Raw genomic sequence first — 24,539 nt, forward strand, 5'->3', positions numbered from 1 at the left:
CATTAAAGTCCCCCAGGGTTCAGTGCTGACACCCTTACTGCTCGCCATTTGCTTCTCAGAAGTGAAAGCTAATGCCTCAGGGCTCTAGCTAAGGACCAGTGGCTGAATCTTCAAAAGAGTCAGTCTTCCTACAGGAAGGCTTATTCCAAATAAATAACTAGTGCCAGACTTATGGATTAAAGCTAAATGCCAAAAAAATGCATTATCAATTCTTTCGGAAAGTCAGCTCTCTTAGGGGACTACCACACTGACAACACACCGCTAAGAGTTAACCCAGTAGTTTGGGATTTGTGAACTTATAAATACAGCAGACTAACTTTTCACCAGCATGTGTCCACTGTTGTAAGAAGTCCTTCTATATTGCGCAGATGATAAACAAGGGATTACTTCTAGATCCAGGGATGTCGTTGTCACCCTTTACTCAGACCTCATTAGGCCACTCATTGAGTATAATGCCCCTTTTGGCATGCATCTGTCAAGGCACATACAAGATACCTTACAAAAATGATACAAAGCCTAAAAAATATGTCCCTCCTACATGGACCGCTTCAAAGCCCTATCACTTTATTCCATCTGTTACAGACTGCTAAGAGGTAAACTGTGTCTAGCATACAAGGCATCCTCTAACCTACAATTAATGAACTTTCTTCACATCTGCAAGTTAAATGGTATCATCAGTACTTGATCCAGGGAGCTAATCCTTTTCTGTAACATTAACAGAACAGTTTAATAGGAGAGGTACATCTCACAGAGGACACCACTGCTCTGGAACAGGCTCCTCATCAATGTAAAACAAAGCTCATCCCTGACCATATTTAAGCATAACTGGGATCAAAGAATGGAACTAGGAAATTTACTCCAGGATTTCCACCTTTACTAATAGACAGAGGCAGCTCCTAAATGCTTTTTCCCCAACACGAGTCCCCTTCAAATATCTATGTTTTGATCTAGTAATTATCAATACAATATAATATATAGACACAGATTTTGGAAAGGGTTAGGTGAAACTAAATTCTAATAGGATTGGTTAATTTTAAACACCAAATGGGATAATTAGTTAGGCTTAAAATGGCCTGCAAGGGCAGTTAGCATAGTACTAACCTGGGAACCTATAAAGGACAGCAAGCCCCTATGCTGAACTACAGTGTCAGAACTGGTATACTGGTATGGAATAGAATCCACGGTCTGCTGATCTAAATCAAAGGCAAGTGTTACCAGCTGAGCCACTGGCACAGACTAAAAAGGATGGTAATTTTTGACTGAGCTATCACAGAGGTTGCATAAAAGGCATGCAACTGATTAATGTAAGTATGGTAGGGGCAGTTTTGAATACTCACAATGGTAACTGAAGGGGAAGACAGAAAAGCTCTGCGGTAATGGGATCAGGACAAAATAATAAAAATGTGCAGCAGAAGGGTGACATCGGAATCTGCTCCTTTAACATGTTTAGCAGTGACACTGTAGGATGGAAACTGAATACTTTTCACAGATCACATGGTATTCTGTACTCTGGCTAACAATATGGAGAGCTCAGGAGCACAAAAAGGAGATATGAGGAGATTGCAGGATTGATATAAACTACAGAAACTTACACTCAATACAACAAAAAGTACAAATGGATGCACACAAGAACAAAAAAATAACGATGAAGCACTGAATAGCGAAGCAAATTGTTTATAAAAGATTAGCTATTAAGATAAATGCAAGGACTGACATAGTGCTATTATTACTGTTACAGACTGTTCATTATGGTACAGTTGAAATTCTAAGACCAAACCTGAAAATGACCACAAAAAGACAAAATCTAGTCTGACAATTCATTATTTATTTATTTTTATTTGAAATGTGTTAACCAGGTGGTCCCACTGATCTTAATGCCTTTTGTCTGAGAGAGACAAGAAAGTTAAAGCCCTCATAAAGCAAGCATACGAAAGCAAATGTAAGTACCAATAGAACAGTTTTCAACATTATTACAACATAAACATGTAGTTATGTATATAATAAATTAAAAATGCAGGGTATCACTCACTGATTCAGAATGTCTGCAAAGGGCAAGGTGCTGGGTCCTACGGGCATTTATTATACTTGTTGATGATTTGCACACATTTATAAATGACAGATAATCTCCTACAGGAGTTTTGAAGGTGGGAATGGAACTGATTAGTCAGGGCAATTAATGCAACAAAGTGAGCATGCCATATGAAAATATATGGTTCCCCAGCTTTGAGGTAGTGGAGAGGTTATGAAGAAAATATGAACTGGAGGTATGTAATGTCTTAGCTGGGGAGTACCCTAACCAAGTGAGGTGGTTAGATAAAATTGGAGAAGCACACAGATGTAGAAGGACACTAACACAGTAGAGTTGGGTACACATCAGCCTATCACGTCAGCCAGTCAAGATGCCAGAAAATAGCATAATGACAAGCATCACAGGCTACTCTCAAGGCAAATCCTGAAACCCTCTAACATAGATGGATTGTATCAATGTCTGTCTGAAAGAGATGAAGCAGGATGCAAAGGTCACACAGGAACAAGGACAGAAAAACTCAATAACAGCTGTATTTCTAGAAGTAGGAGTAAGGGAACCATTGAGACAATACTGTAATCCCAATTGTTTTACATCACAGACCAGCTCAGACAATGACACCGTCTCATCAAGTAGAAATCACAGGTATTTGAAAGGCTTCAACTTTTCAATGGGCATACAAGATGAGGACTTGATTGCTAATGGGGCCATAGCAGGGCTGCAAAACATTTTGCGACCATGTAGCATAACCTTGGTCTTTGAGATGTAAAGGAGAAGGAAGCTGTTTGTGATCCATTCTTTTAGCATGTAGAAGGAAGACTGCCATATAGCTGCAATCTTCCTTCTAAACATTACAAGAATGGATCGCAAACAGTGAATGTGTAGAAGAAAATCTGCACTGTAGCTGTGAATACAGCGCGGGAATCAAAAGAGAACAGCAAAATATTTTCATCTGCATACTGAACAATGGGAAGTATCAGTGTCAACATACCTCATTTACAAAGAGGAAAAAACAGAAGGGAGCCAAGTAGTTAATGCTGGTGTACAGCTATCACTGCCTCATAAAGGAAAGACTGTAAATGAACTCCACTTTAAATTATTGCCCTGTTAGGTAGATGCTGAATCAACATCATGAGCTGTTAGTCCAAAGTGGGCTAAGTCGATCAAGCAGTATGTGATGGGAGGGTCTATATTAGAACACTGAAGTTTCAGAACTTCGAATGTTCTAATATCGACCCCTAATAAGCAAAAGCTGAAAATAGCGAAGTTTCAGAAAACCAAATTCTTTCCTAGGGAAAGAATTTGGTTGTCTGTTCCTGTCGCTTCGCTATTTTCGGCTCTGCGGTGGAAAGTTACGGGTCGGGTTCAGATAAGTGTGCGAATGTGTGGACGTGAGGATTAGAGTGGGGTAGGTCAGTTAAAGCGCGGGTGAGGTGTGTGTGCGATAGTGACGGACCTTAGGGTTAGGGTTTGGGTTAAGTTAAGTGGGTAGATAGTGGTGTATGTACAGTTTAGTGTAGGTTTAGATGTAAGATTTTAGGTGTATGTGTGTGGACTGATGTTTGTTTGGTGTGTTTGTGTTGTGTGTATGTGTTTTGGAACAGCACATTTTTTCCCTAGGAAAAAAACTTGCTGTTCTGAATTTTCTATGTTATCAGTTTTCGGTTACTAGGGGTCGATATTAGAACATTCGAAGTTCTGAAACTTCGATGTTCTAATATAGACCCTGATGGGATATAGTGTCAAATCATCACCACCACCAAGCCCCTTTTTTCCCATTTTTTTCTAGATGGGCTCAGGATGTCGTATCAATTGTCACCACCTCTCTCAGTTCAGTGCCACTCTCTTATTTTCTTCAGCTGTCATGGTCTTCTCTCACACACTGCATCCATCTCTTTGCTAGATGTCCTTACCTCTTCCTGCTTTTCCCAAACCTTCTTCACCAAATCCCCAACTGCTTTCCTGCAAATGTGTTGAGACCACTGTAAGTTATTGTCTTTGATGTTCTCTGCATCTGGAGTACTCCTTACATGTATCTTTGACGCCCTGTGAACTGGAGGGCAAGTTACTATCGGCTTCCCTTATGAAGGTTCTCAATGACTATCATCTTTATTGCACTGTCTTTGCCTTTCAATCTGATAAAGTTTCTTCATGCCATCTGCTAAATCACTTTCCAGAAGCTGGTAAATGCCTCCAATTCCTTTTTCTTTGCTACTGTGCCTGCCCTCTTTGTTAGCCAGTAAGTATTACTTCTTAACCTGGACTGTCTTTTCTATCTTCCACTTTTTCCTGCACTCTTTTTTGACAACTTCCTGAACTTCTGCATTCCACCAGCAGCTTTCTTTATGTACCATGCTTCCATACCTGACTTGGACATATATCTCTTCTATCGTCTTCACACATGTTGTATTGAGATGTTGCCATTCTTCTGCAACTCCACCTATTTCTTCTTCATGAGGCACTAGAGCCTAAGAATTTCTTTGTACTGTTGTGCTTTCACCTCAGTCAATTTCCAGGTTTTCAGCCTAATCCCTGCTGACCACAGAGCCTTCTCTGATCACTCCTTGCAGCTGACCGTGGTAAACAGTGGTTTACATGTGGGCCAACTCTTTCACTGAGGAAGATGCCTTGCTGAAACCATAAGAGGATGCCAATACACTGGCCTCTGCTTACAGTAGTCAATGTGTTTTGACAGATGGGTCAGTGGAGTTGCACACTATGCTTAGACTTGAAATGATGCTGAAAATCAGTTAGTAGGTTATTACTGCTGAAGAAGGATGTAAGTTGTAAATGTATATCCTTCTCAAGCAGTTTTGCAAGCAAACTCAATACCAAGATGGTTATGTGGTTGCTAACTATCCTTTTCACTTTCTTAGGAAAAGGAATTATTTGGGCAAGCTTCTGCAGCTGTGGGATGATGCCTACAATTAAGGAGAGTCCTAGCAGTAGCCACAATGGGGGTGTAATCTGGTGGGCAGCCAATTTAGGAATCTATGTGGAAGGCCATTTACTCCAGCTGCCTCATATCCCTTCATGGTCATGAACAGTTTCAAGACAACACTGTGTGAAGGAGGATGGATGGAGAATTTACTGTATAGGCTGGTACAAGGTCCATCTAGAGGTCTTGATGAGTGTAGAAGATATTAAACAGGGTCCCAACATCAGTGGCAGTCATCAGAGATGACTTTTCAAGTGAGCCCTACATTACTACCAGACTCCACTTTAAGCGGTAGGTTTAGTTACTTCTTAAACTGTATGCTGCAGGAAAAACATTGTCTTGAAAGCCTGGGTGGTAGTTCAAGATGCTGCAGTGAGGAACTTGCAATCAACAAGGGACATTACGTCTCTAATGCTGCACTGGACAAAACAGATGTTGTCTCTGATTATCATGGTCTTGAATAAAGGGAACAGCTGAGTATCCCAAACTCTTAATTTTCTTAGAGGGGCACACTTACTCAGCATCATTAAGAAGCATTTCTGGAAGCATGAATGTTTCTGGTCAGGGGTATTACTTGGTGTAGATCACCATATACCTGTAAGTGAATGCAAGGAACCCTGGAGGTGTCTGTTAATTTTCCTAGCTATGATAACACAAGGTGGAACTCTTGCTAGTCTGTCTGTCCAAATGCACTAACCTGGACTGTGGCCATTAAAAGAATCAGGTAAGACAGCGGTTGTAGGCATACATTCAGTCTGACTGGGTTGCCACCCAGTACAGGACATTATGGCTATCAGTGTATTCAGAAGGATACTTACTGATATTCCCTTGTTACCTGAGCAGCTATGACATTTGAATCCTACAGGGCAACACAGTCACTGAGGCCACCCAAAATTTACTCATAAAAACAGTTCACCTTCCTGTGTAAAGACCCTTTTCAGCCACAATCTGAGCTCAAGGCAAAAAAAAAAAAAGTTACAATGCTTACTATGAGTTGCTTGTCTACTCACACAAAACACATTAATAAAAAGGTTAAGATAGGTTTCACCACAGTCCACATTATATTACTTAACTCATTTCCTTCAGTACAGCTCTTTTGAGTGTGCACTTTTAACTCCCAGTGGGTGTGGCTTCAGCCTTTAAAAAAAGGAGTCATCACCTTACTGCTCTAACAAATACTCATTGACACAGGTCAAATATCAATAACATTGTGTTTGTCATCATGTATGCTTCAATATAAAATATTTTGATTGTATGCAGCATGATTTTGGAATTATTAATGCAAATATGAACAAGCAACATTTGACACCTAGAGGTACAGTAGGAGGTAACTGCAGAAACGCCTGGAGGTGCACTCGGCTGTAATTGGTTCTTAAGGAAAGAAAAAAGAAATTAAACACACACAATCCTTTGCATAAGGCTGTCTAATACTTAATAATAACTAGTTGTTACTTGTTACTATCATTTTATGTTTGATATACGTATTACCCATGAGGTAAGCTTAGTCTGTTAGGAGAACATGGACTTGAGAAAGGCAGTAACACACCCAATGACCATTTTACCATCTTTAAAGAGTACAAACTGCATAAATAAGACTGATAAGACTGCTAATTCTGAATTAGGTGTATTGGGAAAAAAGAATGAATGCAAGACAGTAAACGTTTTAATATGCATTCATTTATATCCAAAGTGGTATGGAGGGACCATCCAACACAAGGAATGAACAATGTAAAGTGTGAAGCACTGCTCACCATACACACAATGGTCATAAGATAAAATCATAACTGAAGGTTAAAAAGAACATAAGCAAGTATTTTAAAGAGAGAAAAGTCATCCAAACTCTGAGATGCATATGACACAGACATTCCAAGTTCAGCTTGTAGCGCTAGCATTTGAAGTGCTAGGTAGGGAGGGAGGAAATGAGTATCCAGTTGGAGTTAGGCAGGCAATGAAAAGGACTACTGTAGACTGGGAATATGAACTTGGTCCTACCACGCCAGTGATGGTACGCCTCTAGAATGAGCATGGAAGCATGCATATACTTGTGAAGTGCACATCTGAGGCTTCTGAAGTGATGTGGGTGCTGATATCACTACTGGGGGGGGGGGGTCATGCTCATAAGCAGAACTGCCCTGCCTCACAGGAAATTAATGTGCTAAGATTGTCTCTCACCCTGACAGGAAAAAATGGGCCAGCAAACTACATGGTACATGTGGTCAACAAGCAGTAGTGAATAAAAAAAAAGGCAGAAAAGTTATGCCATACAGCATTCTAAATGAGTAAGTGACAAAGCCAAAATAAGTTTTGAACTTGACAATATACTGGCAAGTACACAGCTAAACAGCTATAACTCAAAATAAGAAAGAATCAAACTCAGAGAGGAAAGCTGCACAGCAAAGACCAACATGGACAACAAGTTACAGGGTATGACAGAGCAATAAGGCACAATAATGTGCTGATATACTTCTGGGGAGGACTCTATATTCAAACGAGTTATCCTATCCAGGTTTATAACTGAAGGCTTCTCTGAGACTGCACTGTTGACATTTAAATTTACAGTGTGTCCTTCAGTGGAGCATGTATTACATTAGGTCAGCAAAAAAGAAGACATACTTAAATGGGCAGCGGTGGTGCAGTGGTTAGAGTTGTCGCCTCACAGCAAGAGGTTCACCAGTTTGATTCTTGGCTGGAGTGCCTTCTGTGCGGAGTCTGCTTGTCCTCCCCATGGTCGAGTGAAATGAAAGACATGCAGGTAGGTGCGAGCGTGTGTGGGTGTTCCTTCTTTGAAGGGTGGGCGCCGGGCTGGCAACTCGACACCATAAAAATTCACTGCCAATCATTAGTAGACTGGAGTTCCGCTGTGGCGACCCGTAACTAGGAAAAGCCGAAAAAAGAAGACTTGAAACAATTAAAAAGATGCTCCACTTTGAGCTACTGCAGAAGTCTGCTGACTCTACTAGAATGCAATTCCCAAAAGTAATACTTTAAGAAAGTGGAACAAAAGATGGCATACCAGCTCAGTGCAAAAAAAAAACAAAAAAAAACAAACAGGAATGCATTTTCTATTATTTTATTTTGCAAGAACAGGAACTACAGGAAATAATAAACTCTTACTTTTCTTCATTCTGCTCTGCAATCAGTGAGGCCAAGTTATTTTCCTTATTCTCTTGATCCTTCATCAACCTGAAAAGATACAAAGTAGCATGTTATTTTTTTTCAAACCAAATCCACAATATTCTACAAAGACACAGGAAAAAGCTAAAAGAAACCCTTTTAAAATAACACACTAGGTCAGGAGACCCAAAACACATTATGCTTAAGTTGACTGACTTATGAAACTTCAATGAATAAATACTGAGCAGGCAGATCAAACATAACCTCAGCAAGTGGAAAGAAAAATATGTTTTAAAAATATTAAAAGTATCCAGCTCTAAACTACTGCAAGTATTATTACACGGCAACTCCACCTCAACAGCCAGCATCCTACAAGAGGGTCTTAAACAAACAAATGACTGGTGCCAGAGTCATGGCCTTAAACTCAATGAAAACAAATGTACTATCATCCCTTTTGGTCAGAGTGATGTTCCTGCTAACTGCCACATCAATAACAGCACCTTAAGTATGCACTCAGTGGTGAGAGGCCAGGGCACACAGGTGGACAACATTGCCTCCAGAAAAGAAGTTATAACCTCCCTATACTCTTCCCACATCAGGCCAATAACTGAGTACAATGCCTCTTTTGGAATGTACCTTTCCAAGCACCTGCAGCAACTGGAGAGACCACAAAGGTTCCTCACAAGGAAAATTCAAGGTCTTCAGCATCTGTCCTATGTGGATTGTCTGAAATCACTGTCACTTTATTCTGTTTCTTACAGACTACTCAAGAGGTGATCTCTGCCTTGCATCAATCACTGACCCAGCTTTATTGGAAATGCTGCATTTCTGTACGTCAAATGGAACACGGGTTACATGCTCTAAAGACCATAAAGACCGTAACCTGGTATGTGACATTAATAGAACCTGCTACAGGGAGAGATTTGTCTCCCAAAGGTTACCACACCTTTGGAACAGACTCCCACTTCATGTCAAACAGAGCACCTCATTAGCCTCTACAAACACAATCTGGACGACTGGATGGGTAACCATAAATTCACCCCGGGGAATCCACCTGTGTCCCTCTTGGACAGGACAACAGGTGTTAATCATGGAAATAGGGGTAGAACTTGGCTAGGCTTGTAAGGGCCCTAGGGCCATTAGCCTAGTGACTTCCTATGATCCTATAACATGGGGTGTGTGTGATGGGAGGCACAGCCTCCAAAAACAGGGATGGAGGGAGCATAGCACCCCATGATACAATATGCCCATTTTATTTTTGCACTGTTTATCGTTTTTGTGAAGTGCACTCTGAACACAGCCTTTTATATTAGTGATGTCCGATTCTTGCCTTCTCTATCCTACGCCCCAAACTCTGAGAATCCCTCTATACTTATCTTAAAAACTTCACCTCACACTCCTCATTCCATTGCTCAGATTAAAAATCATCTAAAGTTTGAGCTAATCGGCAAATCCTTTCCCTCTGGCCATGTCACTTAATCACCCACTCTCCCCTTCACTGGTCAGGCACCTTTGTCTTTTTCACATTATTTCCCTGCACTAATACATGACATTTCCTTCTGAGATATATATACACACACACACACACACACACACACACACAAATGTGTATGTGTGTGTGTGTATATATATACACACACACACACACACACACACACACACACACACACACGTGTGTACATTATATATATATATATATACATATATATATATATATATATATATATACACAAGCACACACAAACGTGTGAGTGTGTGTGTGTGTGTGTATATATATATATATATATATATATATATATATATATATATATATATATATCTTCTGCTTTCGGCTTTTACCGGCTAGGGGTCACCACAGCGGATCACCTGTCCACTCATGATTGGCAGTGGAGTTTTACAGTGTCGATTGCCAGCCCAGCACCCAACCTTCCACAGAAGGCACACGCACTCACACCTAGGATCAATTTAGAGTGTCCAATCCACCTACAGCATATCTTTGGGATGTGGGAGGAAACCACAGCACCCAGAGGAAACCCACGCGACCACAGGGAGGACATGCACACTCCACACAGAAGGCACCCTAGCCAAGAATCGAACCGGAGAACCTATTGCTGTGAGGTGGCAACGCTAACCGCTGCTTCACCGTGGCCGCCTATATATATATATATATATATATATATATATATATATATATATATATATATATATATATATACATATACACACACACACATACAAACACACATATACTGTACATAGTTAATTTATGTGCTCTTATCTTTACTTTTGCTGTCTTTTATTGGTTGTTCTCCCTACCTCTTCATTATTTGATTCTTTTTCTTCTTCTTCACTCCTTACTCTAACCATCTCTTCCTGCTGTCCCTTATACTGTGTACTTTGTTATTATTACTGTTATTGATTCATTGCTATATTCACAGAACATTTTGTTTGTATTCATAACACTTCTTGTTAACTTGCTTGTCTGTCATTTATACTTGTCTTGGCTGAATCTGAAATAGGTCCATTTGGATCATTGCTCTACCCCAGTTACTAAACTGAATAATGTTGATTGGGACCTGTCTGGTAAAGACAGGCTGGTCTAGGGCTTGGAATACGCATCTTCATTGGTCCTTTTGAATCTTAAGTTTTTTTTTTCAACTTTTTAGCTTATGGTATTTAGGCTTTGCATTTGAGCAAGGTTCTGCTTGTTTGTGTGTCATGCAGCACTGCACACTGCCATGCAGTTGTGCACCAAAGCCGAACAGCCAAACTCAAGAAATTTTCCCTAAAACCCAGGCAGAAATATCCATCCACTGAGTTGCTCCATGATCGATTCTGAATAGCCAGCCCTAGTGACAACAGTCTTCAACCTAGCATTATGGTTAGCTGGAGTACCCTCGTTTCTCCTGCCAACCTTGTTGTCTTGGGTCTCTTGAGGTAATGTACCAATTGCCTCATGTACATAGAAAACCTTCTACTAATAACACACTCTAGTACAGAGTGCAAGAGATGTATTTACACCAAGAATCTAGAAGCCGTAATCTCTTTTACTCAAAGCAGCAATATGGAGAAGGTTGTCAACTCAACCACCACTACATATGCTCAAAGTACCACTACTCATACACAGAGTAGCATCAAACATGTATATCCACATACTAGGAGATTCTCTTGAAAAAAATTAACAAAACACCAAAGACCTCCAAAACAAAAGACTGCTATAACTAACGCACTCCCCTCAGCACCTATGACACATAGCAACACCAGAGTCTCACACACCAAAAGTACAGTTTTGTACCTACCATAAATGTAGATGTTCGAGTGCTAATACAGCTGCAGTCATTACAGATGGGTTCTCCTGCCGTCAGGCGGGTCCTCGGTCGGCCGAATTCCAAAGTCTAGGTCCGGCGTCGGTTGTCGTCGCTTCTTCCCTGACGTCAGTGCGACAGGGGTATAAAAGAACCAGCCGACGCCATTTTCTTCAGTCTTTCTTGCCCCAGATGTCAGGTGCCCCCAGAAGGAAGGCAATACATAATTTTATATATAATAATGCAATGCAATATAATCAAAAAACAGTAGTTGCAAGCAAATACATCATAAAAGAATAACCCAATCAGGTTGTATGAGGAGGTGTTAGCCATTAGGCCTGTCCCAAGAGGGGAAGGAGGGAGGGCAACCTGGACTACAGCTGTATTAGCACTCGAACATCTACATTTATGGTAGGTACAAAACTGTACTATGTTCATCGTGCATACAGCTGCAGTCATTACAGATGGGTAGAATCCCAAAGCTACGCACAGGGTGGTAGGCACTAGGTGGAACTGGTAGGAGCCAGAATGCCCTTCAACACTGCAGTGGCAAAGCCTGCTCTAGTTTTGGAGTATAAAGGTAGGTGGTAGTGTTTAGTGAAGGTATGCACAGAACTCAAGTGGCTGCCTCCAAAATATCTTTGGTAGGAACTCCTCTGAGGAAGGCTGCAGAGGTAGCTGTGGCCCTTGTGGAGTGGGATCTGATGCCTGCAGGTACAGACTTACCATGAAAAGAGTAGCAAAAACGTATGCAGTGGCCTATCCATTTTGAAATGGTCTGTTTGGAAATTGGCTTCCCTTGAGCTCCTACAGCATAGGACACAAAGAGTTGTTCTGATTTTCTGAAAGGCTTTGTTCTGTCCAAATAGTAACGCAGCTGTCTATGGATGTATAAGGAATGTAGCAGCCTTTCCCCTTTGTTTTGAGGGTTAGGGTAAAAGGTAGGTAAGTGTATGGCCTGATTTAAAGCTACCCTGGATACCACCTTAGGCATAAATGACAGGTTGGTCGTAGGGAAACCCTGTCCTGATGGAAGATGATAAAGGGCTGCACAGCCATGAGGGCTTGTAGTTCCGAGACCCTACGAGCTGAGGTAATAGCCAGAAGGAAAGCTGTTTTCCAGGATAAGTATTGCAAATCTGTTGAGGCAGCTGGCTCAAAAGGAGGCAAGGTAAATTTTTCTAGAATGTAATTAAGATCCCAAGCAGGGATTGGTTGTTTCCTTGGAGGTCTTATATTCTTAGCCCCTCTGAGGAACTGTCTTAAGAGTGGATGAGAGAATAAAGGTGGATCAGTGTTGTATTCTGCAGAAATGGCTGAGGCATGGATTTTGATGGAGGAGAATGAAAGTCCACTGCTTAGCAGCTCAGCTAGATACTGTAATATTTGAGGCAAATTCAGTTTTCCAGGATCCTGGCCCTTTTTCTCATTCCAAGCGCAAACCCGTTTCCATTTTACGGAGTAAGCTTTTCTAGTAGATGGCCTTCTGGCCTCCAAAATGACATCCTGCACCTCCTAAGAGAGTAGAGTCCGTTGTGATGTTAAGGAATCTTCCATGCGGCCAGATTGAGTGTTTTCAGCTGACTGTGAAGAGTTTTGTAGCTGTGCTGAGTCAGAAGAGGCATTAGAGGTACGGTCCATGGAGAAGAATGAGTCAGGCTCCTCAGGAGTGGGTACCAGTGTTGTCTTGGCCAGTCTGGAGCAATCAGTATCATCTTTGGTCTGTCTGCTCTTGCTTTCAAAAGCACCTTGGGCAGTAGAGGAAGAGGTGGGAAGGCGTAAACTGTCAGTGCTGTCCAACTGAAAGAAAGTGCATCCACTCTCCAGGCCTTTGGATGAAATGTCCTTGAGCAGAATTTTGTTAATTGTTGATTTTTGTGGGAGGCAAAGAGATCTATGTCTGGCCTTCCCCACGCTTGGATTATCTCTCTAAAAACTTGAGGATGCAACTTCCATTCGTGTGGATCTGTCATATTTCTGCTTAGATTGTCTGCCAGTGAGTTTTCCATGCCTGGCAAGTATTGTGCTTGAAGCTCGATTTGCAACTCCAGAGCCATGTTCCAAAGTGACATGGCCAGCCTGCAAAGGGGGTATGAATGTGTTCCTCCTTGTTTGTTTATGTACCACATTACTGTGGTGTTGTCTGTTCTTATCAATAGTTGACCTGGATGCAGAAGGTCTTTGAAAGCTATAATAGAATTTATCACTGCTAGCATCTCCTTTTGATTGATGTGAAGGTGCTTTTCCTTTTGGGACCATTTGCCCTGAATGCACCGGTCTGTCATGTGCACCCCCCAGGCGTAGTCTGAGGCGTCTGTTGTGATGACTTGATTTGCTTGTGGCTTGCAGAATGGTAGACCTGTGTTTGTTTGGCATGCTTGGGCCCACCATAGAAATTCCTTTTGCAAACATGGAATTAGTGGTATCATTGTTTCCAACCTGTGGCTGTGTTGAGACCATAGGTTTTTTAGGTACCATTGAAGTTTCCTCATATGCAATTTTGCACATGGGGTTAGTAGAATGCAAGATGCCATGAATCCCAGAGCCTGCAGGATTTTCCTTGCAGTTAGCCTGGTACAATTTGCTAGTGTCTTGAAGTATTGAGTTAGTTGCCCCTGTTTTTCTGGCGTAAGATAGGCCATCTGGGTGTTTGTGTCCAAGTTGGCACCCAGGAAAATTATTTTCTGAGATGGCGTTAGCCTGGATTTCTCTTTGTTGACTGTGTATCCCAGAGAATTCAATAACCTTGTTACATAAGCCAGATGTTCCAGAAGTATGTGTTTGCTGTCCGCTTTGATCAGGCAGTCGTCCAAATAAGGGTATATTTGTATCCCTTGAAGTCTGCAGTAGGCAATTACTGATGCCAGGCATTTCGTGAATACTCTGGGCAGTAGATAAGCCAAAGGGCAATGCAGAGAATTGATAGTGGATTGAACCTGCAAGAAATCTGAGGTATCTTCTGCAGCTTTGTCTGATTGGGACATGCAGGTATGCCTCCTTGAGGACCAATGTTACCAGCCAAGACTCCTTGCCCAGCATGGGAAGAAGCTGCTGTAAAGTGAGCATCTTGAATTTTGAATGCAGTAGAAATGTGTTTAGGATGGATAAGTCCAAAATGGGTCTCCAATCTGTTCCCTTCCTTGGTACTAGGAATAGTCTGGAATAAAAACCTTGACCTTGTTCGTGAGTAGGTACCTCATGAATAGCTTTCATGCCCATGAGCTTTGAAATTTGTATTTGAGCCTCTGCCCTTTGATTGTGTGGCAGGTTCGGCATGCCTCTCATTTTTGGAAGGGTGTGAAAATGAAATCTGTAGCCTCTGTTTATAATGTCCAGGATCCATTTGTCTTTTGTGACAATATGCCAATTTTTTGAAAATAATGCCAGCTTTCCTCCTAAGGGTGCTGCCATTTGAGCCTTGCTTGGCATGCAAAGGGGAAAGTCATTGAGTTTGTTTCCTGTATTGCTGTGAACTATCTTCGCCACCTCTTGGTGTTGGAGTTTGCCATTGTCTGCCTCTATACGATCCTTGAGATTGCCCTTTGCCCCTTGGGCGCCTGTATCTACCTCTTTGGGGCCTGTCCGTGGCTGGAAAGGACCAATTTTTTGAAGGCCAATGCTGCATCACCGTGGCCGCCTAAATATATATATATATATATATATATATATATATATATATATATAGATAGATAGATATACATATATATATATATATATATATATATATACATGTCTGGAGCAATCAGTATCATCTTTGGTCTGTCTGCACTTGCTTTCAAAAGCACCTTGGGCAGTAGAGGAAGAGGTGGGAAGGCGTAAACTGTCAGTGCTGTCCAACTGAAAGAAAGTGCGTCCACTCTCCAGGCCTTTGGATGAAATGTCCTTGAGCAGAATTTTGTTAATTGTTGATTTTTGTGGGAGGCAAAGAGATCTATGTCTGGCCTTCCCCACGCTTGGATTATCTCTCTAAAAACTTGAGGATGCAACTTCCATTCGTGTGGATCTGTCATATTTCTGCTTAGATTGTCTGCCAGTGTGTTTTCCATGCCTGGCAAGTATTGTGCTTGAAGCTCGATTTGCAACTCCAGAGCCATGTTCCAAAGTGACATGGCCAGCCTGCAAAGGGGGTATGAATGTGTTCCTCCTTGTTTGTTTATGTACCACATTACTGTGGTGTTGTCTGTTCTTATCAATAGTTGACCTGGATGCAGAAGGTCTTTGAAAGCTATAATAGCATTTATCACTGCTAGCATCTCCTTTTGATTGATGTGAAGGTGCTTTTCCTTTTGGGACCATTTGCCCTGAATGCACCGGTCTGTCATGTGCGCCCCCCAGGCGTAGTCTGAGGCGTCTGTTGTGATGACTTGATTTGCTTGAGGCTTGCAGAATGGTAGACCTGTGTTTGTTTGGCATGCTTGAGCCCACCATAGAAATTCCTTTTGCAAACATGGAATTAGTGGTATTATTGTTTCCAAACTGTGGCTGTGTTGAGACCATAGGTTTTTTAGATACCATTGAAGTTTCCTCATATGCAACTTTGCACATGGGGTTAGTAGAAAGCAAGATGCCATGAATCCCAGAGCCTGCAGGATTTTCCTTGCAGTTAGCCTGGTACAATTTGCTAGTGTCTTGAAGTATTGAGTTAGTTGCCCCTGTTTTTCTGGCATAAGATAGGCCATCTGGGTGTTTGTGTCCAAGTTGGCACCCAGGAAAATTATCTTCTGAGATGGCGTTAGCCTGGATTTCTCTTTGTTGACTGTGTATCCCAGAGAATTCAATAACCTTGTTACATAAGCCAGATGTTCCAGAAGTATGTGTTTGCTGTCCGCTTGGATCAGGCAGTTGTCCAAATAAGGGTATGTTTGTATCCCTTGAAGTCTGCAGTAGGCAATTACTGATGCCAGGCATTTTGTGAATACTCTGGGCGCAGTAGATAAGCCAAAGGGCAATGCAGAGAATTGATAGTGGATTGAACCTGCAAGAAATCTGAGGTATCTTCTGCAGCTTTGTCTGATTGGGACATGCAGGTATGCCTCCTTGAGGTCCAATGTTACCAGCCAAGACTCCTTGCCCAGCATGGGAAGAAGCTGCTGTAAAGTGAGCATCTTGAATTTTGGTACGAGTAGAAATGTGTTTAGGATGGATAAGTCCAAAATGGGTCTCCAATCTGTTCCCTTTCTTGGTACTAGGAATAGTCTGGAATAAAAACCTTGACCTTGTTCATGAGTAGGTACCTCTTGAATAGCTTTCATGCCCATGAGCTTTGAAATTTGTATTTGAGCCTCTGCCCTTTGATTGTGTGGCAGGTTCGGCATGCCTCTCATTTTTGGAAGGGTGTGAAAATGAAATCTGTAGCCTCTGTTTATAATGTCCAGGATCCATTTGTCTTTTGTGACAATATGCCAATTTTTTGAAAATAATGCCAGCTTTCCTCCTAAGGGTGCTGCCATTTGAGCCTTGCTTGGCATGCAAAGGGGAAAGTCATTGAGTTTGTTTCCTGTATTGCTGTGAACTATCTTCACCACCTCTCGGTGTTGGAGTTTGCCATTGTCTGCCTCTATACGATCCTTGAGATTGCCCTCTGCCCCTTGGGCGCCTGTATCTACCTCTTTGGGGCCTGTCCGTGACTGGAAAGGACCAAATTTTTGAAGGCCAATTTCTACTAAAACGTGGTGGTTGTACCTGTAGAAAATCTTTAACACTTTGCATAGATTTAGCTTTTTCTTCCATTTTCCTTAGTACCTCCTCAGCATTAGCACCAAATAATACATCCTTTTGTAAAGGAGCATCTAGTAATTTAGCTTTGACATGATCAGGCAAGGTTTGTTCCCTAAGCCAGGCATGTCTACGTATGACTGATCCTGTAACAGCAGCTGCACTTGAGGCCTCTAGAGCATCATAACCACATTGTAAGGTGTGCTTACCTACTTGTTCTGCACTATGCATCATATCCTGCAACTCCTTCAAATCTGGTTGTTCAGGTTGTGACATTTTATTTTTCAATTGTGATAACAGAAACTATTGATATTTAAGCACATGGAACTGACAGTTTAAGGCCATCATGGCTAGGGTAGCCGAGGTATATACCTTTTTTCCCCACCTTTCTAAGGATCTAGAAACTCTCTCGGAAGGTAATGGACTCTTAGCAGTAGAGGCCTTCATTCCCTTGGGGCCCTGAGAAATGGTTTCTGGGTCAGCAGTATGGCTTTTGTAAAGAAATTGGTGTGAGTTAGGAACTCTGTAGTACCTATCAGGCTTGACTGGGGCTGGAGGCAGGGAATCCGGATTAAGGCAGGCATCCGAGTAAACATCATCAAGTATGTCCAAGACAGGAGGTATCGCCAGAGGTCTGTGCTGAGGTAGCAGAAGAAATTCCCTAAGCCTTTTCTTGGAATCTGAATAATCTTGGCCTTCCCAGTGGAATATATTGTAAGGAACACTGACGGATTCAGCAACCAGGAAACAAGAACCACTTCAAAGTGCCATACACGAACTCTTTAGTGTTCCCTCAAGGTATGCAAGGTTTCCCCGAATGAGAAATCCTCTGGGGGGGATACAGAAGGAATGGACTCCTCTGCATCGGAATCTTCAAAAGGGGAGTAAGAATGTTCCTCCTCATCAGAATGCTCTGAAATAATGGAGCCCTGATCAGAAGAGGGTGATTCTTCCTCCACTCTGGGTCTCTTGTCTGGTGGGGGTTGGGAACCCGATAAGAGTAATTAAATCCTCAGCCATTTTAAGCATCTGCTTTTTAGGCATGGGGCCTGGAGATGGGCCCTGTGCAACAGGTCTCTTGGAGTGCATGGCTGATTTAGACTTAGTAAAGGCCTTGATGGAAAAGGAAGAGGAAGGTCTGAAGACACCATGGGTGGAGGGAGACCTGTCCACATTAGGAGGCTCAACACTAACAGTGGCTTCAGTAGCTGTAGTCAGGGTGTGGGCCGAGGAACCTGCGGACTCGGTTACAGAGGACACCGCCAGAGAAGCGTCGGCGATAGTCAGGGGCTGCGTAGGCGCCTCACTGAGAACCGGACCATGTGTAGTCAGTTTTGGCGTGGTGTCGGTAGAGGCCGCGGATCTCACGTGCCGGTCCTTGTCCTTGCGTTTTTTGCACAAAACAGGAGTCGGAGTCTCCGACGACATTATATAATTAAAAGCTTTCCCAAAAAAGTGCTGGGCAAACTCCGCCCGATGCTTAATAGTGCGTTTATTGAAAGTAGCACAAAAGCGACAGCCCGAGACGTCGTGGTCTGGGCCTAAACAAGGTATACAGAGGGAATGGAAATCCTTATGCGGTATTTGCTTCCCACAAGAAATACAATTGTTAACTTGTCTGACATCGGTCTGAGGCAAGAAAAGTTTCCCCAACGGGGTACTTCGTTTTAAAGAAGACTTCGGTTTCCAAATTTTCGTAATTTCAGGAGCTGGCCGACTGGCACTTGCGAACTGCTTCTGCTTCAGGCACCGCACGGCAAAAAAGACTGAAGAAAATGGCGTTGGCTGGTTCTTTTATACCCCTGTCGCACTGACGTCAGGGAAGAAGCAACAACAACCGACGCCGGATCTAGACTTTGGAATTCGGCCGACTGAGGACCCGCCTGACGGCAGGAGAACCCATCTGTAATGACTGCAGCTGTATGCACGATGAACATCCAGTAAGGCATAATACTCGAAAAACAAATGTTCTTGTCACTGGAGATTCACTACTGAGACACATGCAAGTCCCATTCACCAGTGTGGAAAAGGAGAAAGTCAAGGTCAGCTGCCTGTCTGATTCCAGAATTCGTCAGATCACGCATGCACTCAGGTCTGTCAGCAACAAGTACCGTTAGTTCATGTTGGTGTGAATGACCTGAGAAGCCCCTCACTGGACTATATGAAGAAAGACATGGTCAAACTCTCTGAGTACGTGTCCTAGGCAGGCATGTCCCTAACCTTCAGCAGCATACTACCCTCACCTAGAATGATGCCACAGTATAAACAAAAAATGACTGATTTCAATAATTGGCTCAGTTTTTGGTGTCATTCAAAGGGGTTCCAGTTACTGGGAAACCATAATCGATAAACTTTGCTGCTTTGCGACAGACGGATTGCAACTGGCACCTCTAAGCTTTCAGTTGCTGGCAAAGGCTCTTCCCTCCCCCATACTGCCTTTTTTAGGCAAGGTCTCTAAAACAACATTACTGACATGAAATTAACCAATCACAACAAAATAAGGGTCATGCTGAACTTAAACCAAAAACTGCACTCCCTGGAAGCACTTCTATCACTAGAAGATGTAGATATCTGTGCAGTCACAGAAACCTGGTTCAAGGCCTCAGAGAGTACCCCGGCCTTGCAAAGCTACAATGCCTTCTATACCTTTAGACCGCAAATTGAAAGTGTGAAAACCAAAGGAAGTGGTGTTTCAATCTATATTGGAGATAAATTAGTCTCCCGTCTAGTTAGACAGGATAATTCCATGGAGTTACTCCAGGTCCAGATTACAGTGGGCCTTTCAAAGAACGCCATTCAAGTCATAGCCAGTTAAAGATCCCCTTCATTGGGTCATGATGTCCACAAAGCATACCTGACCAAACTGGAGACAATCAAATTTTACAGAACACACTGGTTATGGGAGATTTTCAATCATCTCACCATCAACTGGGAGCCCTAACTCGCTAGCACAAAAATTCCTTGTCTTTGTTAATTCAAATGCCCTGGAACAAACTGTCCATACCCCAAAAAGGGGAACAAACATTCTGGATCTGGTCCTCGCCAACATATCAAACAGATGTAATGCCCCAATTGTCAGACCCTCATTAGTTAAAAATGACCACAAATCAGTCACCTTCAAGCTGGCACTAACACCAGAACTCACAAAGGGTGAAATCAGAACAAAAAAATTCACCAAGGCGAACTATACCCTCCTAGTTGAAGGTATAAATGAATTCCACTCCCCACCCCAAGCTGGAAGTGGTAACTATGCCGAAGCTTACACTAAAGCCCTGTATGATCACTTGCACAAATGTATAAACTCAGCTGTACCAGAAAGAATCAGTCAGACCCCCAAGTAAAAAAGTTGCCATGGTGGACATCCAGCATCAACAAACTTTACAATAAATGCATAAAGCTGCTCTCCAGGAAAACAAAGGCAAGGCCCTAACAATGAAAAAGCACCCTCCTAAGCCTCAACAGGCAAACAAGACAACTTGTCAAATCCTCCAAGGGCTCCTTTGTGAGAAACTTAGCAAGTACAGCCAAGGATAACCATAAGGCCTTTTACAGCTATATATGTAACCTAAAGTGTAGGACCCAAGCATAGGCAAAACTAGTGGCCAATGGTATCACACACACTGACCCTACAGAGATAGCAAACCTGCTAGTGGATAGGCTTGGTGAAAATTTCACTCCCTTATCCCCTCCTAACTTACAACAAATCTTCCCCCCACCCTACATATCTGAAGAGCAGGTCCTCAAAGCCTTGTCCAAAGGAAAAAACACAGCCTCTATGGGATCAGACAACATCCCAGGCTGTCTTCTAAACAGGCTAAAGCATGAACTACCATCACCACTAAGTACCCTTTTCAACCACAGCCTAACCACAGGATTTGTTCCTGCAGAATGGAGAACAGCAAGTGTCATTCCCATCCACAAAGGTGGCCTAACAACAGACCTGGAGAATTACAGACCCATAAGCCTGACCAGCCTCATCTGTAAGGCCATGGTACATATCATTATGGACCTTATAAATAAAGACATAGGTGAACTCCAAACCCTGGATCCTACCCAATATGGCTTTGTGAAGGGCAAATCCTGCCTGTTAATTCTGGTGGATTTCTTTGAAAATGTGGCCAAGGCCACTGATGAGGACAAATCTGTACACACAGAAAACCTTGACCTGGCAAAGGCTTTCGACACAATCCCACATTCAGGTATTACCAATAAACCTAGCAAACTGAATGTAAAACCCTTCATTGTAGACAGGTTGCCAGCTGGCTCACAAACTGGACACACACTATCAAAGTGGGTGACTCCACATCAACCAGCAGACCTGTTACCAGTGGGGTACCACAGGGGTCAGTGCTGGGCCCCCTACTGCTTGGTATATATTTCTACCTCTCAGAAGTTCAGGTCAATCTAAGGGGTTGTTGCTGACCACATTTGCAGATGACTGCAAACTAGGTGCAATCAATGAATCCCCAAATGACGTCAGTATACTCCAGAAGGGTCTCACACCGACCAACGACTGGTGTATTAGTCATGGTCTCAAATGAATGCAAAGAAATGCATCATAATTCTTTTCGGCATAAACAATGTCCCCTCACACTATCAAATCAACAACAATACCCTAAGTACCCATGAAGTGGTAAGGGACCTGGGATCACAAGTTGACTGCAAACTTAACTTCGACTACAGTGTCTACTGTAGTAAAGAAAGCTTCCTATGTAGCACACTTGATTAGTAAAGGCATCACCTCAAGAGCAAAAGAAGTTATAACACTCCTATAATCGGCACTTATCTGGCCCATAATTAAATATAACCCCTTGTCTGGCATGTACCATACTAATTTGCCTGCAGCAATTAGACAGACCTCAGAGGTTTCTAACAAAAAAGATCAAGGGGGTCCACCAGCATGGGCCTTACACAGACCGACTAACGTCCCTGTCACTATACTCTGTATCATATAGACGTCTTACGGGAGACTTATGCCTGGCCTACAGAACAATCCAAGACCTAAATATAGCAAACTTGCTCTATGTCTGTAAATCAAATAGGATTAGGGATACCCATTCCAGGGACCTAAACATGGCCTGTAACTTAAATAGGACATGCTGGAGGGACAGATTTATCTCCCAGTGACTGTTGCATCTTTGTAACAGGCTACCAATTCATGTAAAACAGAGCACCTCTATGAAACTGTTCAGGAGGAACCTGGACAAGTGGATAGGGCATCGTAAATTCTTACCGGGGATACAGCCCACAACATTCCTGAACATGGGCAGTCATCACTAAATGCAATCTTGGGTACCGCCTAGCATTTCTATGGTATTACATTGGGATGAAATGGCTAGGCTTAAAATGACCCCCAGGTCCATAGCCTAGTAATCTCCTATGATAAATTAATTAATAAATACATGGTTGGGTAGGCAGAATGCAAGATGTTTTATTTCAAAGTTTGTTCTTGATTTCAATAAATATCACATAAAGTAAGACTTCTGTCAAAATGTTTTCAACTCTTCACTTCAATCATTCTCTAGATTATATCCCTGTCTTACACACCACACCACACTTTGCAGGTAAAGTAGTAGAAAGAATGGCAATCTAGAATCAAAATAAACAATACCAAATCTATCACATTAAAGAGGAAAAAACTGCCACAGGTGCTACACTGGGGCTATTCTGTTTCCCGTAAATATGCTGCATGTTTATTCTTTTGTTTTTATGACATAACCCAGGCAAAGTGTGAGGTATAGACAGAACACAGGTGAATTGTGGTTACCAGACAGTGCTGCATTCAGTCAATATCACAACAACAAACTGCAGAACCACTAAGAATAGTGCTCAGTGTCTCAGAATACAACATCTTCTGTACAACATAAGCTTCTACTTAGGTCACCCAATGGTCTGTGTGCCAGTGAGGAATAATGGAACAATCCAAGCTGGATGTGTGTGGTCTGACAGATAAGGGCCTCACTTCATCGCAGCCAAAATGGGTTCCATTACAAGCCTGCGTGCTGATGCAGCCAGAAAGAGAAAAACAGGAGTGAGCAAATGATGCTGGTTTATCCATCCACAACTGGAAGTAGTGCTTTACAAGTCCAATGTTTGGAGGCCTGGAGAATCAGCAACTCACTGTATATATAACACTTTGGCCAACCAGGCAGTGTTGCTCTATAATGGGCAACCACATATCCATTGCAAACTCCTACTTAAACAAAAGTGTTGGTAGGCCAAGAAAAAGAGGAGAACAAGTAACAAAAATAGCTATCTTACTACTAAGAAGGTCCTCCTAGTGGCTAAGTTTCACCTCTAACACGAGAAGTGCAATTATATAAATCTTCAATGGAAAAAAAAGGACCACTGTCAATGGATAATGTGGGGTGCAACATTCAGCAGAGACAGAGGAATAAAAGGATTAACTGATAATCGAGGGAGCCTGACGGACAGCACACTAAGTAACAAAAAAAAATATATATATATATATATATATATATATATATATAGATATTAAAATAGTGGAACATTTGTAGGCAACCTTAGGGCAATCCCTGGAGGAAGGCAGCCATCAACCACTAGAAGGTTCACTATTCACTAACACTGTCCAACCTGGAGACTGCTACTACTTTTAGAAAATCAGAACTGCCAAAACTTATTTTGAGTTTGAAATAAATTAATAAAAAAGTGTTTTGCATAGTCATGGTATTTACTGGTTTATATGGTGAGCAAACTACAGAATAAAGAAAACTACCTCTCGGCAAATGGTGGCATGCAGAAATGTGAGTGTGTGTGTATTGGGTGTGAAAGTGAAAGTGCAAACACAGCTATCAAGACTGCATGATCTACACGTCAGAAATACATCTGAATGCAATGAATGTCATGTTACCCATTTTCTATGTTTAGGACACAGTGAAAACTGAAAATATGCTCAGTTCTTGTGGCACAGATGTTTTTCCCTGACTATGTTGCCAATGATTACAGTGACGGTAAAAGGGTACTTAGGTAGGGTTATGATACAGAAACAGTGAGGGATTCCTGTTGTAAGTTAAATGTGACAACTAGGGATCAAGCCCTACTGGAACAATGTAAATGGGATGATATTATAAATGACAGACGGTTACAAAAGGAAAGTACTGACAGTTTATTTTGTTACAAAGTATGGGGGTGGTGACAGAACAAATTACTGAAACAGTTAAAGAAGCATGACACTTCAGAAATGACAGCCAACTTACTGAAACTTTACAAAGTAAATTAAAAGTTTCATATAGAAGGGGAAATTCCAGAGGATTATTGAATTAGAAATAATTACAAGGGTATTCAGAAGTTATTAATTAGTAACACGGAACAAAAAATAAGAATTTTTAGCTGTGGCAACTGCTCAGTATGTTCATATGTAGAAAGGACAATTAGTTACATAAATGGGGAAAAAAAGTGGAAGTTAGAGGACGGTATACCT

The 24,539-nt window shown here is 42.0% G+C and overlaps 1 protein-coding gene across 2 annotated transcripts in view; it reads right to left on the reverse strand.

The window, feature by feature from the left end:
• The window catches only part of RNF214 (ring finger protein 214), a 706,739-nt gene that overhangs the window by 440,911 nt on the left and 241,289 nt on the right, over positions 1-24,539 (reverse strand). For both annotated transcript variants that reach the window (XM_044080961.1, XM_044080960.1), the window contains exon 7: positions 8,079-8,147. In XM_044080961.1, the coding sequence (XP_043936896.1) occupies positions 8,079-8,147 (69 nt within the window). The remainder of the gene's footprint in view (positions 1-8,078; positions 8,148-24,539) is intronic.

Source organism: Protopterus annectens, chromosome 8.part0 (genome assembly GCF_019279795.1).
Source record: "Protopterus annectens isolate FY-2018-M chromosome 8.part0, PAN1.0, whole genome shotgun sequence".
Lineage (NCBI taxonomy): Eukaryota > Metazoa > Chordata > Ceratodontiformes > Protopteridae > Protopterus > Protopterus annectens.